This window comes from Hibiscus syriacus, unplaced genomic scaffold, assembly GCF_006381635.1.
Source record: "Hibiscus syriacus cultivar Baekdansim isolate YM2019G1 unplaced genomic scaffold, ASM638163v2 tig00112159_pilon, whole genome shotgun sequence".
In the NCBI taxonomy this organism is placed as follows: Eukaryota; Viridiplantae; Streptophyta; class Magnoliopsida; order Malvales; family Malvaceae; genus Hibiscus; species Hibiscus syriacus.
The window spans coordinates 2,665,169-2,682,807 of record NW_024063263.1 but is presented as its reverse complement, the minus strand read 5'-3'; the positions used below and the strand labels follow the sequence as shown (position 1 = coordinate 2,682,807).

Below are 17,639 nucleotides of genomic sequence, written 5' to 3'. Positions count from 1 at the left end.
TTAATTATGAGGTGTACACGAGATTTTTGAAGGACTAAAATATAATTTTATTATTGTTTATCATCAACCCTAAAGTAAACAATCTATGAACAACTTAAATTATACTATATTCAAAAGACTGGTCATATAACTATGTAATATAATTTATATACCTAGTTTAATTTTAGTAGAAATATATGCACTAGAAAATACAAAGGGCAGGTCCATTAGTATCAACTTTGGTCCCAGCAGAATCTTAAACATATCATATATGATGGCCAGCTTTAGTCAAAACAACAGTCCATCGTAATAAAGTTGGATCAACTTAACATTATTGATATATATAACCAAATCAATAGAATTCAAGTGTATTTGATTCGGTTCGGTTAAGTTTTTTTAATAGTGATGATAAGAAGATAGTATATGTTAAAAAAAATTAATCTATTAACGACGCGCACATACCTTTCTAGCACAACTGTTAGAACCCAAAACCTACTTTCTTTTTTTACTACTGAGATTATTTGATGATTATTCAATTATATTTTTTTTAATAAAAGGAATCAAATTATATTGTACGATTTGTCAAAAAAGAAAATGAAACTTAATTATATGAAAATTGATTTATTTATTTGGTTTTAGGGTTTTTAACTGTTTACCATTTTTCAAACTCAACACTCGAAGAAACCAAGCTTCAAGTTTAAATCGAGTACAAACAAATAAGTTTAAATTCACAAAAATCATATTATTAATTTTGAATTTTATTTATTTTTACTTGTCTTATAACAAATTTAAAAATAATGATTCAAAACAAATTTCATATATAATATCAAACCAAACCGAATTATGAAGTTAAATGTTTAAACTAAATCGAATTAAACCATAATATATATATATATTATATAAATAAACTAAACTACATAGTTCAATATGATTAAATTTTTTTAATTTTCTTAATTTCATTATTCAACCCTAAATAGAGCTGATATGAAATTCCTATGCATCACAATATATATATATATATATATATTTCATCGACCATACCTGAATGTACTTCAATAAAAAAAAACCTAGCTATATGTAGACAAAACTAGGGATTTATCTTGGAGAACAGATACATATATATATAATGATTATGATGCATAGATAAAACCCAAAGAAAAACATGTATTTTTTCCTTCGGGTTCATGGAAACCAAACACCCAAGAGAAAGCTTAGTAACACAATAGTTCATTGCACTAGTTAGAACTTAGCCAGGTCTTTATATTGATTAGCCATTTAGCCTGTCACCTATCATATCAATATATATATATATACTAATCCAAGTTGTGGTGGCTGCTTATCGAACATTTGTGTGATTCCAGATACTATCTACAATTGGACAACTTCTGGTCTCCTGCTCAAACACCAATCAAATCATTTTTTTTTTCAATTTCTCTTTCTGTGAAACTAACAACATTTCACTGTGGAAATTAGGGTTCACGTAAAGATCCCACAAAAATCGATAATAAAAAAGTAGAATATCTCCAGAAATGGAGAAATGGGAGATGGATTTGCCCAATCCCACATTATTACAAACCCCTTATGATAATCTGTGAAAGATTCATCTTTAAACAAAATGTTGATAAAAAAACATGGAACTACCAAAAGAAGAACAGACACTCAACTTGATCTGCAAATCTAGACTTGTCATAAATGGATTATCGGAAGTACAATCAGAAGACATATCAGAAGTTAAAATCAGATAGATCTTAGGTTACTACAAATAGTAAAGACATGTATATATGGTCCGATATTGCAGATTATAACATAAATGAAAGAAAAACCATGTTTTGTTTTTCCATGCAGCTGTTTTTTTTAGTTTGCTTACTGATTTTGATCGATGTTTGATGGTGGAAGAGATGGAGGAGGTTGAAGGGGTCGTTTCCTTTTCTTCTTCTCATAGCTTATGCCTCTGGCTTTAGCCTGTGAATCACGAACCTCACGTAGATAAAGCCTAACAGCTCTGGCACCGAAAGGGTTTGCTTCGGGTTTGCCGCCGTGTTCCTCAAAGGCAGCACGGAGGCGACCGATGAGAGCGTCGAGGCTTCCCCAAGCTTGACGGAGAGGGCAGGGGCATGGAGCCGGAGGGTTAGGGTGACCGAAGAAAGGGCAAAGTGGTGTGTGGACTTTGGTTTTCCCGAACTGGTCGAGGTACCGGAGGAACTCCAGGACGTGTGCGCCGCTGCAGCGGGAGAGGGAGAGAGGCGGGCGGTGGTTGCAGAGGTATTGGCCGAAAGTATTCCAGTCACGGCGCTTTTGGTTCTCGTAGCGGCTGAGAGTAGTCGGAGAAGTGGAGGAAGAAGATGATGACAGGGCGGATGAGGACGGCATCACCGACAACGGTTTTCCGTTGGCGGTGGTGATCGAGAGACTTGCAGGGAAATTCGAGGTCAAAGCAGTGGAAGAAGGGTTAGCATTCGAGGTTTCAAAACCCTGAAGAGAATCCATATCGAAAAATCAACAAAAAAAGGAAAACAAAGGAGAAGATGAACAGTAGTTTGTTGATCTCAAAGTGGTATGAAAAACAGCATGATCTGTAAGAAAAAGAACAGGTGGGTTGTCTTTGCACCTAGGAAAACTCAAAAGAAAGCCGCCATGGGAGGAGAACTTGAAGAAGATGATTGATTCAAAGGCAAAAATTATAACCTAGCTAGGGCAGCAAGCAGCTATGTCTAGCAAGAGACCCTTTGTTTGAACCTTTCTATTTCATCAATCCTAGAAAACTTCATATGATCATGTCTTATTTAATTTCTGAAAAAAAGAAGAAGAAAATAATTAAATTAGAACTCTCAGTGAAACTCTGAGTTTCACTGCATAAATGTTTTAATTACACCGAGTGAGACAGACACTGGTGAAATGGGTAAAAGTTGAAAATGAACATTGTCTAGGGGTTTTATGGGAAACGGAAGAGTACATAATTGATTTTTTTAAATTAAATTTAAGTTCTTAATAATCAATTGATAGATTACTTCGAATAAGATACTTCAGAGATAAGAACGATTTACAACTTAATTTACTCTATTCATAAATATTAAGATTTGAATTTTTAATATTACTTAAGAGATATAGTGTTTGGTCACACTAAACTAATTAGTTATTAGTAAATTAAATTTGAGTTTAACATAAAAATATATTATTTAAAAATACTAATATAATTAATATTTATACATTTATGAATTATTGTTATAATAATTTATTTTATATTTTCAACGCATCATTCTAAAAATTATTTATAGTATCAAATACTTTTTTAAAAGATTTTAATCTTAATATTTTATTTTGAGATAAAATATCTATTAGTTTAATAAAAACATCAATTAATTAAAATTCTATAAGTTTAAAGTAATAATGTGTCATGTTTTATGCAACACTTTATACACACAACAAATTTCACATAATTACTTAAAAAACGTGACATGTATCACGCTATTACTTTAAACACGTAACATATGTTATGTTATCACTTTAGACACACAATATGTGTCATGTTATCATTTTAGACATATATCATGTCTTCATTTAAGACGTATAACACATTAGCATTTTAAATACATGGCAATAATCATGTCATATAGTGTTTTAATTAACTAATGATTTCTATCTAAGTATAAGATATTTTGTTTCAAAATTAAATATTAGAGTTAAAGAGCTCTAAAAAATAAGAATAAATGGTTATTTAGTTAAATATTATAATTTCTTTTTGTTAATATATTTTTTAAGTAGATCCTTATTTATCGAATAAAAAGATTTTTTTAGATATATAATTATATCGGATTAAATTAAGTATATAATTTTATTTAAATTTGATGAGTTTTAATTAAATTTAGTTTTATAATTTTTTAATTAGAATAGAGAGGAGATAAGAAAAAGAGGGAAGATAGATGATTGATGGAGACAACATAAAGTTATTGGGATAAAAAAAAAGGGAATAATATGATTTTTTTCTAGTTTATTTTTTTCATTGATTGACAACACCTTTTGATGGGATTGACCAAAACAGCCTTCACTGACTTACTTGCAATTTGCATCACCCTAAAAGCATCAGTCCATCAACCACAGTTCCTGCAATAGTTGCAGCCCTAATTGTGTTCGATAGTTATAAATATACAGCTGGGATTCATTTATATAAAGTAATTTTTTTAGTTTTATTCCGGGTTTAATTATAAAATAAATGTTTAAATTACACCATCTTTTTTAGATAGATATTTAAACTCTTTTAAATCATTTCGGTGTTTAATTTTATAAATATTATATTTTTAGATGTTAAGTTCTAACGGTAATTAGATTTCACTGTTAAATGATACGTGTTACGTTTTTTTTTGATAATTTTAAACTTTTTTATTTATATTAAAAAAATAAAAACCAAAAAAAATGAAAAACTTTAAAAAACCTCAAAACTCTTAGAACTTAATTTTTAATCCCTAAATCCGCATCGACTATTATCGATTGACTTCGATCAAACATCCACCCTACGAAAAGCCAAAGTCGACCATAAATGTCGCGTCTTTGACGAATAAAACGACAAAGTCTTGACCCAAAACCTCATTTCTAGTGAACTTAAACCCTCAAATTTAAGACATCCATGTGATTTGATAACGTGCACAAGGACAAAGGAGACGATGACCGACCAGAGAAATGGTAAGGGCAACTTAGACGATGGATATAGTATGCAAAGGAGGTTATAGTTAAGGTTAGGAATTTGAGATATTTAAGAATTTGTGATTTTTTTATAATTTTAGAAAAATAGGGTTTCTTTTATAAATATAATATATAATTTTTATTTTGTTTAAAAAAATCAAAATTCTCATAGCATGACATGTGTCACTTTGCGAGATTTATTAATGGTCGTTACGTCTCGAACACCTAAAATGATAACGTTTGTATCGTTAGACACCTGAATAATTCAAAAACAAAATTAGAGACTTTTTTTTGGGAAAACGATATATTTTAGGCCATTATTTTATAATTAAGCCTTTATACTGATTTAGTATTATTGAATGACTTGAAATAAAAAAATTAGAGATTAATTTATTGTTTATTAATGAATATCTTTTGATTTCTTATGATTAATCTTAACTTTCTATTTCGACTCATCTAACAATCTTAAATTTATACAAAACAAAAATATTTTGCATAGTCCTATCTTATATATATAATTTTGTCTTTTTATAGTTTTTTATAGTTAAATTACAATGATAAATCAATCAACATCTTCCAATAAATTGTGCTCTCAATATCAACTTGATTATTTTTCTATAATTCAGTTAAGATATTTAAAAGGAATTAGCCAAACATAATCTAACATATAAATAGATATTAGGTTAAGATATTTAAATATATACATAATAGAATTTAGATAAAAAAATTCAATATTTTATATTATCTTAGTTAAAATTAAAACACGTTCAAATACAAATATACAAAACTTCAAAGTAATATATGTTCTAAATACTCCAAATTATTTAACATTGAACGCTCAATCATCCTACTACAATTGTTAGTGTTTGAACCTATGACCTATAAGAATAACAATGATTTCTTTAACCGAAAAAAATAAATTAAATAATATGGACTATCTAAATTTACCATTCCCTCCCTATAGGGCTGCATTTTGGTGGTGGAGGGATTGGTGGGTGGATATAATTCCAAATAAAGTGAAAATGGATGGCTGTTAATAATCCAAAATATCATCTTTTTCCTTGTGGAAGTTCTTAATCAGAATAAATTAGATATATTTTTCCTGGGAAAATGTTATTTTCTTAAGAAACTTAAACATTAACCCTAAAAATAAAGTATATTTAATATCTCGTTTAGTTTTGTTATCATGTTTAAAACATCGAATTAAATCAAAGCATAGTGTAATTTCTCGTTTTAAAAATTTTAACTATAAATTTCGAATTCAACTCGATTCAATTATATATTTGATGCTTGTAGGAGAGACTACAAGTAGGTCACCGTCTATGAATACAATTTGTTTCACTACGAACAAGAGATGAACAGCAAAAAGATATGAAGAAAAGATGGGGATAAAGTGTATTTGACTGTTGATGAACCCATATTGGCATCAAATCCCAATAGGGTAGGCCCTTTCAAAAGGAGGGTCACACGAGGCAAGGAATTAGGGTTAGCTTAATGATTAAGGATTTAGGGTTTACACGATGATAAGCCAAACAACGAATATAGTGCATCCGACTGGAAAATGGTGGTTTTCTTACTTGCTTCAATAATATGAGTATGAGTGGATGATAACTATGCATGATGCTCGGTCATTAAAGGAAACATTACAGTCCACTTCGTGGATTTATATATAAAAAGAAAGGGAAAAATGACAAGGATGTGTTCCAAAGGAGCTTTGTTGCCATTGTGGCGTTCATGCAAAGTATGGCAGCCGACAGAGTGTGTATCAAGGGCTCTGCAAAATCCTTTCACGGTTATATGCCACTGGGGGAATTAGGTCAACTTCACATCAATTTACAGTGTGCATCAAGGGCTCTGCAAAGCCCTTTCACGGTTATGGTTGATGAAAACAAAACGATTAAGGTGGCTGTAGGCTGATTCATTTTTTCCTCTTTCAATTTGAACGAAGAGCAGCAATCAATAGTTCAATGATCACTTGTCAGTGTTGAAGTCCACTATTTCCATTGCGAGGAAGAGGGGGAATGAGTAGGGAGAAGGATATTAGCCTCTTTCAGTCTTAGTCAAATAATTTTATAATAAGCTTTAGTGTTGGTAATAGAGGTATGATCATTATAGTTATTCGTAGGTTGATAGACTCAATAGATATGATTGACTCACAATGAATTTAATTCTGATGAGTCATATGGATCTATCAGAGAGGTTGTATCATGAAATCTCGACTTCTCTAGAGGTATCAGACGTTTGAGATCTTTTTTCTATATCTCTTCCATGACTTCTATCATAGAGAAGTTCTTGACATGCCTTGTTATGTGAAAGAGATTCTAAAAGGATACAATTCATATATTGATATTATAATCGGTATCTAAGTCATTAGTTGACTATTTTGAATTGAATATTAAGAAAATTTGTTATTGGACGATTTTCTCAATCCAATTTTCTCCATTTACATTATTAAATTTTGAATTTTTTAATTATACTTAAAAGTTTTAACGTATTGACCCATTAAATTAATTTTCCATTAAGTTAACTGATAATGAAATTTTTAAATTTAAGATTATATGAATATGTTAATGATATGCATATCAATTCTTGTATGTTTATACTTAATGGATACTAAATTTGCATGTTAACGGTGTTTATTATATATATGTATATTAATTTTTGTTACGTATGTTTTCTTATTAATTTAATATGTTTTAAGTGATGCTAATTAGATTGTAACTGAAGTCTTGAGTGGTTTCGATGGCTAAAGATAGTACTATTTTTTTAAATTCTTAAATAAAAGTAATTGCGTCTGCATGATGTTCGTAATATTAAATTATACAGCTCGATTTTTGAAATGGTGGTATAAAATTTAAACTCCTTTTAATTTTTATTTCAATTTTATACTTTAATTTATAATTTTTGAATCTTAAATACTAAATAGAATAGAAACATTTGAATAAATAAGATTGTAGAATTTGAATTTTATGCACAATATATATCTTTTTTATTTACGAGAAGTTATACTATACACAAATTATTTGTATAAATATATATATATATATATATATATATATTTAATGTTAAATGTACTATTTTAAATTCAAATAAGTAAAATTATATAAACTTTAGTTTATACGACATGAGTATAAAAATATTATTTTTATATATTTTGTTCTAATAAATCAAGGCATGTAGATAAGAATTTTCTTTATTAAGCTAAGGTGATTATAAAGTAGTATTTGTTCTAAATAATTTTAATTATTTGACAATTAACGCTCAATCATCCTGCTGCAGTTGTTAGTACTCAAACTTGTAAGATCTTAACGATAGAGCTGATGTGGCACAACGTGATAATTATTATTAATTAACTAATAGGATGGTGACGTATGTCACACCACTCTACTGAAATAAAATCAAAAAATCTTTGCACAACCTAGGATTTGAACCAACTCTCACTTGGGGGAATGGCTAAGGCTAAGCAAGTCCATAGTTATAAATTTAATATATTTATTTTTCACCAATACTTTTAAAAATTAGTCCTCTAATTGAACGGTGACACGTGACATCATTCGATTGGAGATTAAATTTATTTTAATTTATTAAAAGTGAGACTAAATTGAAAGAACATATAAATAATAGAGACCAAATATGTAATTATATCAAAATATTTAAAAATAGTTAACTGGTGGTGACCCCATCTTAATTAAATAAAAATGAAACCAACGAGAAAAAATGAACAAAATACAAACATAAACCATCAATCATGTAGTTAACCCTAAAATTTTCTTCTATGATCATCATGGCATAAACACCCCTAAATCACTCTTCTAATTTTAAATTAATGTCTTAATTAATTTTTTGTAACCTAGACATTAATTTGAGATATAAATGTTACCTTGAATTTGACTTAACGTATATTTAGAAAGCATGAATTAAATTATAAATATATTTTATTTATTACATGAGAAAATTAGATTTTATGTATCAAAAAGTAAATAATATTCTTAAATATTAATGATATTAATTTTTAATATATTAGATCCAAATCATTCCTCTATGTAATATAAATAGATACATACATGTTTAAAATTCGATCACTACATATGTTTTAAAAATATCATCAATATTTTAAATATGCTATATATTATATTACATTATATCTATATTATATATAATTTAAAATATTTTAAAATTTGAAGGTCAATTTAGATTTTAAGTCATAATTTTAGATTTTTTTGAATTAATCACTGGTATATGATCTATTGACCTACTAATCTAGATCGGATATTACAGAGGCGAGGGCAACCATTCCAACCCAGTTTGCTCCATTCGAAAATGTCAGGATTCGAACCTCTGACATTGCTTAAAAGGCCTAGTGTCTCATCCCACTTAATTACCTAATTATTCTTGCAATCTCATTTTGATCACTTAATTACATTTTTTAAAACCATACATAATGTTACGTTTTGAAAATTTGTCGTTAAAAAATTAATTAAACTGTTGACATAATATTTTTTTTATTTTTTTCAATAATAACATGACATTATCTTATGATAATATATAATAAAATCAAAACTTAAAATTAATAACATTTAAAAAATAATTAATCAATTAAAATAGAATTAAAATGATTATTGGATTTACCTTATTTTCTTTTATCTTCTTTAATTCCTTCCCCATAGAACATAAAAAAACCCGGGCAGCCAGAAAAGTCCAGAAGGATAGCTCACAAGTGTTCAGATTAAAAGGGGAAAAAAGAGAGAAAAACATGTCAAAACCGAGATCTTAACATAGAAAGAGAGATCGAAATCTAATAAAACAATGAAAGCTTTGAACTTTGTTGTTCGGTTTCTATCATTTCTTTTGTTGTTTTCTTTACACAGGGCCGTCGCTAATAGCGTCACTCCCGAGGAAGCCAGGCAGCTCAGAGATGAGGTAAAAGCATATGTTTTTCTCTTAAAATTTATGTTTTGGATTCGGGGTTTTCGCTCGTATTTGTAGATAGAATGATATATCAATAGGATTCTTCGAATTGGCCTTTTAACTTTACTCGCTTTGTCTTTACTGATCTTGCATTTATGGGATTTTTACAGTGCTTGGATTGTTTTGTTGACTGATAATTGATTGTTTAAGACTTCTTTGGCATGTTTTGAAAACCCATTTGGGCAAAAGCATTGAAAAGAATGGGAAACAGGTGTATATATATATATTTATATATTTGAAATTAACAGTTGTATAAATAGTTCATATAATTTGTAAATACTTGATTCTTATAGGATGTTAAATGAAAGATGGAATTCAAAGTTTAAATCTAATTGGGTGTGGATTGGTATATATTAACAATTCGTTTGTTTCGGAGCTGTAGGTGCGTGAAATGTTCTATCATGCTTTTGATGGTTATATGGAGCATGCATTTCCACTTGATGAGTTGAGACCTCTATCTTGTGAAGGAGAAGATACGCTTGGTGGTTATGCTTTGACACTGGTATGATCCTAATCTTATTTTTTTTTCAGAAAAATTTGACATACTGAGATTGTGTATTGAAATTTTCAATGTCGCTGCTGTGATTTTGAATGGAGCAGATTGATTCTTTAGATACACTGGCTTTATTTGGAGATCGAGAACACTTTACTGCCTCTGTTGAATGGATTGGTAAAAATCTTCGGTTTGACATAGTGAGTGAAATACTTTTGCATCAACCTTTTGTGCTTATTCGAATGGGCTTGTTTAGATAAGGAAACCTTAGCATGGATGATAGGATTGAAGGTTGATCTTCTGTATAGTGATAAAAGCAATCACACTTACCTTTCTTTTTTATACCAAATGACTTAATGCGACATACAATGTAGTTTGTTTACATTCTACTATGATAATAAATTATGGTTGCCAGTTTCCAAATCACTGGTATCACCCTATCAATTAATAACTATTTCTATTGGTGATGTATAATGCTATTGATTCCTGGGAATATTGCTATCAATCTAAACTTTGGAGTTTGCTTTATTCTGCAGAATAAAACAGTTTCCATTTTCGAGACCACCATCAGGATCCTTGGAGGTTTACTTTCTGCTCATCTTATTGCGAGTGACTATGCGACGGTAATATCAATTTTTTGTTCACCACCCTCCGTTAATCTTTCGTGATCATATTCATTATTGTAGAATAAATATCAAGGTCGTTTCAATTTCAGGGCATGAGAGTTCCTTCCTATGACAATCAATTACTCGACTTAGCAGAAGATCTGGCTAGGAGGTTATTACCTGCATTTGACACTCCTACAGGTATCGATCCTGGATCTTTTTCCCATTAAGATGCAGTTACATGAACGTTGCACTTGCACTGCAATAGATGTAGTATCTTATTATGACTATATACAGCAATGTTGTATTGCAGGAATCCCGTTTGGATCTGTTAATTTAAAGTATGGAGTTGATGAACATGAAAGCAAGGCAATGCCTCTATTATCTCCTTAGTGATAATTTCTTTAGTTAGTTTTTGTAAACTGCTTGTTCTTGTTTGACCCTGTACATAGCTTGTCTAATTCCCCTTGTCCCACATCCTAATATCAGTACTTTGTGATGTGCATAGTTGCTGTTTGTAATTTTAAATGGAAGATGATGAAGGTATTCAAGTGAAGTGAATTGATTTTTTTCCTTTAGCATATTAATCTGTAGTGAAGACTAGTTACTTACGGGTGCTGTATGTGTGCAGTTTTAATATATATTGTATTATTATGTAATTTGGTACCAATTCTGGTCTGTTTAGATAACATCTACAGCTGGTGGTGGGACTTGACTATTGAATTTGGAGTGCTAAGCCGTTTGACCAATGATCCTAGTAAGTGTTACCGCCCCTATTTGATGGTTTTGCATTTTAAGTTTGTATGGATCAAAAAGTATGATAGCAAATTTTGGATCTCCTGCTTGCTTATTCCTTGGACAATTGATGACCAGCCTGATTTTTCTAGGGAAAACGGGTTCTATTGTTCATAACTGCAACGATCGAATTTGTGACGTGAAAACTGGAAATCCTAATAGACAAGAAAACTGAAGGGAAATTGGGGATTGTTTTGCTTGAATTTATAGTATAACAAATTGCAGGACTGCCAGTTTGACTAGGAAATGCTTAAGTCAATACTTGTTAGCTTAACAGGGACGGACGCAATATTATTGTTGGGGGGCGAACTTATAAAATTTTAGGGGGGGTGAAAACAAATTATCAATATAAAATAAAAAATATCTAAAATATGAGAATTTGAAATTTTCAAAAGGGGGAGGGGGTTACTGCTCCCACCTGCCCCCCTTCGGTCCATCCCTGGTTAGCTAGACATTTAGACTTCTATCAGAAGACCAATGTTGAGATTTTCACATACCAAGGACTGTTAACTTTTGTATTCATTGCTTAAATATTTCTATTTCTTAAAATTGATGCAGTTTTTGAGCAAGTTACAAAGAATGCTGTTCGGGGCCTGTGGGCTCGACGTTCAAAGCTTAACTTAGTTGGTGCTCACATCAATGTGTTTACTGGTGAATGGACACAGAAGGTAACTTCTGTTTTACCTTGATCACATGATCAGTGGACTCGTGGTTTTCTGTTTATGTAACAGTTATGTCAACGTTCTTCAATTGTTTAGTCGTTAACTGGATAGTAAAGGATTAAATCTTCTGCTCCTACTGAGTCATTCTTTTCCATAATGTTGAAGTAAGTCTTTTCTATAAGAAAGATTTGAACTTTCTTTGATGTGATCATTATCTATTCTTTGAAAATTTATTGTTATATCTTCTCATTCTATTGTGAATCCTTTTTTCCCTTCCCTTTTAGTACTTTCAATGAACACTTAAGGAGTTAATATTTTTGTTATATCTTCTTATTCTATTGTGAATCCTTTTTCCCTTCCCTTTTAGTACTTTCAATGAACACTTAAGGAGTTAATTTTCATAGGATTAATGTGGCTCGCTAATTGCCTTCTCGATATGCAGACATTGAACAGAAAAACTCATAATTATGAACTTGCACCAGTAGAGACTCAACTTCAGCTTTATTACTCCATCAACCTCCCACTGGACCCATCTTTGTTTTTCCTTTGGTTGCTTTCATTAATCCATACTGATCAGCTGCGAATTGCGATTGATTCTATGTTGCTTTGCATGATGGAATAGGACAAGCATTGACTCCTTCTACGAGTATCTTCTGAAGGTCCGTCATATGGCTCGAAATTAATGTACATTGTAATCTTGTAATCACAATTTAAAAAGAGAAATACATATAAAATATATTTCTTTCAGGCATATTTACTATTTGGAGATGAAGAGTATTGTTCTATTCCAAGAAGCATACAGCGCAGTTATGCACTATATTTACAATGACCCTGGTAAAAACTTGTGCTCTTTTGTCCCACTTTAATTAAATTTTCCTTTCCCTTATTTATTATACATGGTATCATTTCGGCATTTCCGTGCATCATATATGATATATTGGACTTTCTCGCGCTTCTCTCTCTTTTTCCTTTAATTTTGATTTACTTCCATAGGTATGTAGAGGTCAATATGGATTCGCTGCTATTGTCTGGCCACTATTTAACAGTTTACAGGCATTTTGGCCCGGGCTTCAGGTTATTATTTATTAATATTTCTGATGTAAACTTCAAGATATTTCTGTGTAACAATAAATTATGATTGACTATTGGATAATCGTTGGTTACCATTTTTGAAGGTTTTAGCAGGAGATATCGATCCTGCTATTCGAACACATACTGCCTTCTTCAGTGTCTGGAAAAGATACGGTTTTACTCCAGAGGGTTTTAATCTTGCTACACTTAGTGTTCAGGTATCTGATTCATGATAGTGTACTATTCTTATCATTCCCTTTACCATATCCTTTGCATTAGATCTATCTATCTATCTATCTAATCATACCGTATTTCGTTGGCTGTTTGGCAGCATGGCCAAAAGAGTTATCCTTTGCGTCCAGAATTAATAGAAAGCACATATTGGCTCTACAAAGCTACAAGAGATCCCAGGTCAATCTGATTGACATTTATTTAAGCTCCTTTCCAACTTCTTTTAACTTCACTTTGAACATCTTTTCACACGGTTATTTGTAGGTGGTAATATTGCAACATCTTCGCTTATCACTATCTTTCTTAATTGGGAGTATTCTAAATGATTATTTATGTTTATCAAAGGAATCTGTTATCCAGTCAGTTGGGGTATTGTTTGTTCCAAGAGGCTCACTCTTTCAGGATTAGAAAAATTCTAGTCTAGCTTCCCTTTCTTTCTATCCTATTTTTTGAAGCGATTCATGTCAGCGTTTAATGCCTATATCTAGAGATGAATTTTATTATAAGATAAAATTTCTCAAACATAATACAACAGAACGGGAAACGTGAAAGAATAAAGCTGATGCCTATAATCATAACATTTAAGAGCAATGATTTGAGGCCTGCCATTCCTATCAAAAAAGAGCAATAAGATATTACATGAAAAATGCGAGGAAATAAAGCAGACTTGCAATGATTTGAGGCCTGCCATTCCTATCAAAAAAGAGCAATGATTTAAGATATTACATGAAAAGAATGCGAGGAAATAAAGCAGACTTGCTACATAAGGTATTTTCCTAACAAACAATCATTGCTGAGAGTGCAAATCTATCCCTGCTGCTGCTAGATGTTTTCTAGTTTACCTGTTCAGCTTTTCTTTGCAGAACTTCTGTGCTATTTCCCCATTCCTGCATACTAAAAAAGTTGAACATTTTTTTGCTTTAGATATCTGGATGTTGGACGAGACATAATTGCTAGCTTGCAATACGGGGCTAGGTGCCCATGTGGTTATTGTCATATATCAGATGTCGAGAATCACAAGAGGGAGGATCACATGGAAAGCTTTTTCCTTGCAGAAACAGTAAGAGACAATTTGCACGTATATCTGTATTCCTCGTTTCCCTAGTTACAATTTAGGATTTTGATTGGCTTGAACTGAGTCCAATTTGATCTTTCGTCGGCTGCCCCCTGGATAATTTTTGGTATTAGCATAACATGGTCTTTTCATTCCAATACATATTTGTGTAACCTCTGAACATGCTCAGGTGAAATATTTGTGGCTCCTTTTTGACTTGTGTGGGTCCCGACAACCTTGTTGAAAGTGGACCGTACAAGTAAGATTTATGTTTTCTTGGGCCTTGTTAAAAAAAAAAAAAAAAATTGTATACCACGAAACAAGCTACATTTTCTTAATGGAAATATTCCATTATAGGTACATTTTAGCACCGAGGGCCACTTGTTGCCTGCGACTCCTCAAATATCCTTATTACAAGAGCATTGTTCATATTTTGGGGCTTATTGTAACCGTGGCTACTTAAAAGAAGAGTCTCGTGCATCAGACAAGTCTGCTGATTTTCAAGAAACTAATGGTAGTAGAGCTTCTGAGGGTTGGGTTCGCACTGCATTTCCATTGGACTCTTCTTCTTTCGAGGCATCTCCTTTATCAGGTTTATTAAGGTTAGTAATGAGATAATTCAGAATTAAATTTATGTATACTGTAATGAGTTTGTTCCCTCTACTTTGTTTTTTGTTTGTTTTCCACTGGATTAATGTTTGTTCTCTCGGTGGTATGGATTTCTATATCCGCTGTCTCCGATATGAGTTCGGTTATTTCTAGTTATAGTGGGACGGGATCACTTTTACAAACTTTTTCTTATGGCTAAAAATTGTGAATAAACGAGCGGCTATGGAAGCTTTAGCCCCTTTTATTTGAATAACTATTTCTTGTGTAAGGTAAATTAATGTTTTCGTCTCATTCTTGGAAGTTTTCTTCTTTTACACAGGGCCTTTGTCCGGGACTAACTCATGCGCAGAAGTATGGCATTTCGTATTTAGCTTTGGTTGATACACTTAATGAAGATAATTCTGCTAAACAAAAAGATACCGTGGTTCAGAGTCATGCCATAGTCGTCGTTTCCGACCAAATTGCTAATCAATCATTATCTGGCGACAGTTACAATGTTAAAGAATCAACTGGGAAGGAACCCGAGAGTGATCCATCTCAATCGTGAAAAGGCTTCCCGAGCTTGTATAACTAACCAGAGGTAGTTTTGTGCCCTCAACAATATTATGGCAAAACCAGAACTCAGCTCTTTCCGTCGTGCTATTTTCTTTGAATGATCATAGACTGATGAACGTTGACTGCTCGGGAATTTTATTTGACATCACACATACTATTATACTCAACAGGCTTGAACAATCCGGCAACAATTGTCGATACGATGAGTATATTTTTGAGGTTAGAGTTGTCAGATATCTGTGCTGTTATGCCGTTCGGGGTATTGTCGAGAAAAACGAAGGTAGGCGATTCGTTTACTAATGTGGGCACTTGTAAACTTTCTAAACTTGGCAAAAATTTAACAGAACTTGTGTATATTTTATATATGGTTGATTACAGTGGGTGAGCCCTTGTCATCCTGGACTGCCTACTCGGGTGAGACGGCTGGTTTAGTCAATCAATATTTACTCTTGTATGTTTATAATGGGTATTTACAATATTTGATCGTGATTAATCGATCAATAAATTAGATTTATATACTATTATGGCCCAATAGAAAATTCAGAGATCGAATTGAAAAAGTTACCAGAGTAAGATTTCCAAGGTGTAGAAATGGTGAAAGGACAACATAGACGAGAATCAATGGTCTCAAAACAAGGCCAAAAATGCCAAAACAGAACCCGGAAGGAGCCCCATACCCTTAATATGAAGGGGCACTGACCTAGACAAAATTCTGGGGCACCTTCCCCTTACATTAAATGGTTGGGGATTCATTTACCGACTCTTGTTTAGGACCAAGTTTCAAAGGGACAAATAAGGGTCCATCAATTCTTTGATATCTTTCAATTATTACATATATATGTTTGGTTTAGTTGGCTGTCACACGTACGGTTGTGATGGACAGTCTGAATCGTCCACGGACATGATTTGTAAGGTTGTAAGGTGAATCTGAAAGAAGTGAAGCCACGTCGAAGCATCGATGACCATTCATGGTTGAATCAAAAGGGTCCTCCCTCCATGGAACATGATCCATCATCATCGGACCCATTTGTCTTAGGCTACTGCCGTTTGGTCTTTGCTTCCAACTGTAACTTGTCTCTTTACAACTTTTGTAACATGATCCATTAAAGGATTCCTTTTATAAAATGAGCAAGTGTTGTGAACAAGTGAAATAAGATGCGTTGAGATACTTTCTAGGATAATTTATTATTGGCTGATTTTTTATATAATCTTCCAACCAACAAAAATGAAATAAACCGTAACAACGGAGGTTAGTTCAAGTGGTAAGCAGCTTGATATTATTTAATTAAGATTTCATGTTCGAATCATTGTATATGGAGAAAATTCTTATTGAAAGATTCAATTACCAAAGTCAAATGTACCCATTGAGGACCCAATGAGGATATTTGATTTCATGTTCGAATCAATATATATATATATATAAATAAATAAGCAAAAGGTAATAAAATAAAAAAGAATAAACAGTGATAACAAAGGATATTTGATTCACGTAATCTCTAAAAAGCATAATGATCTTTCTGCCAGCCACTAAACTGATTTGGTCATCCTCATTGGTTTTAGGTGAAGATTAAGCAAATCACTCTTAGATTTTCAACATTTTTTTATTAACTATTTGTATTCGATCTATTAAATAATTAATTTAGATCGAATTTTAGAGATGTTCATTACGGGAACGATCCTCTCAATTCAATGTGATCTATTCACAATCGTCAAGATTCAGACGTTTGAATTTACTTAAAAGTTTTAGCGTCTCATCTTACTAAACCAATCGGTTGTCGGTAGATTTTCAAAACTTTGTCACAACAATGATAATAATTTAAGGATATTCTATCAAAAAATAAAAGGCGTTATTACAAAATGAGCTCTTGAACTATATCGTGATTTTCAGATTGGTCCTTATTTTATATTCAACTAAAATATTTTTTTCTCATTTTACCCAA

General features: G+C 31.6%; 1 protein-coding gene and 1 pseudogene across 1 annotated transcript; one reads left to right on the top strand and one right to left on the bottom strand.

Annotated features, from left to right (window-relative positions):
* Positions 1–1,817: 1,817 nt before the first annotated feature.
* LOC120175158 (protein LIGHT-DEPENDENT SHORT HYPOCOTYLS 4-like) lies at positions 1,818–2,734 on the bottom strand. Its single transcript, XM_039181851.1, has one exon. The coding sequence runs from the start codon at positions 2,464–2,466 to the stop codon at positions 1,843–1,845; it is 624 nt and encodes a 207-aa protein (XP_039037782.1). The 5' UTR covers positions 2,467–2,734; the 3' UTR covers positions 1,818–1,842.
* Positions 2,735–9,341: 6,607 nt separating this feature from the next.
* LOC120175126 lies at positions 9,342–16,161 on the top strand (annotated as a pseudogene).
* Positions 16,162–17,639: the final 1,478 nt, after the last annotated feature.

What these genes read in the sequence shown, in the direction of transcription:
- LOC120175158 (XM_039181851.1), bottom strand. Translation starts at nt 2,466, where the DNA reads ATGGATTCTCTTCAGGGTTTTGAAACCTCGAATGCTAACCCTTCTTCC.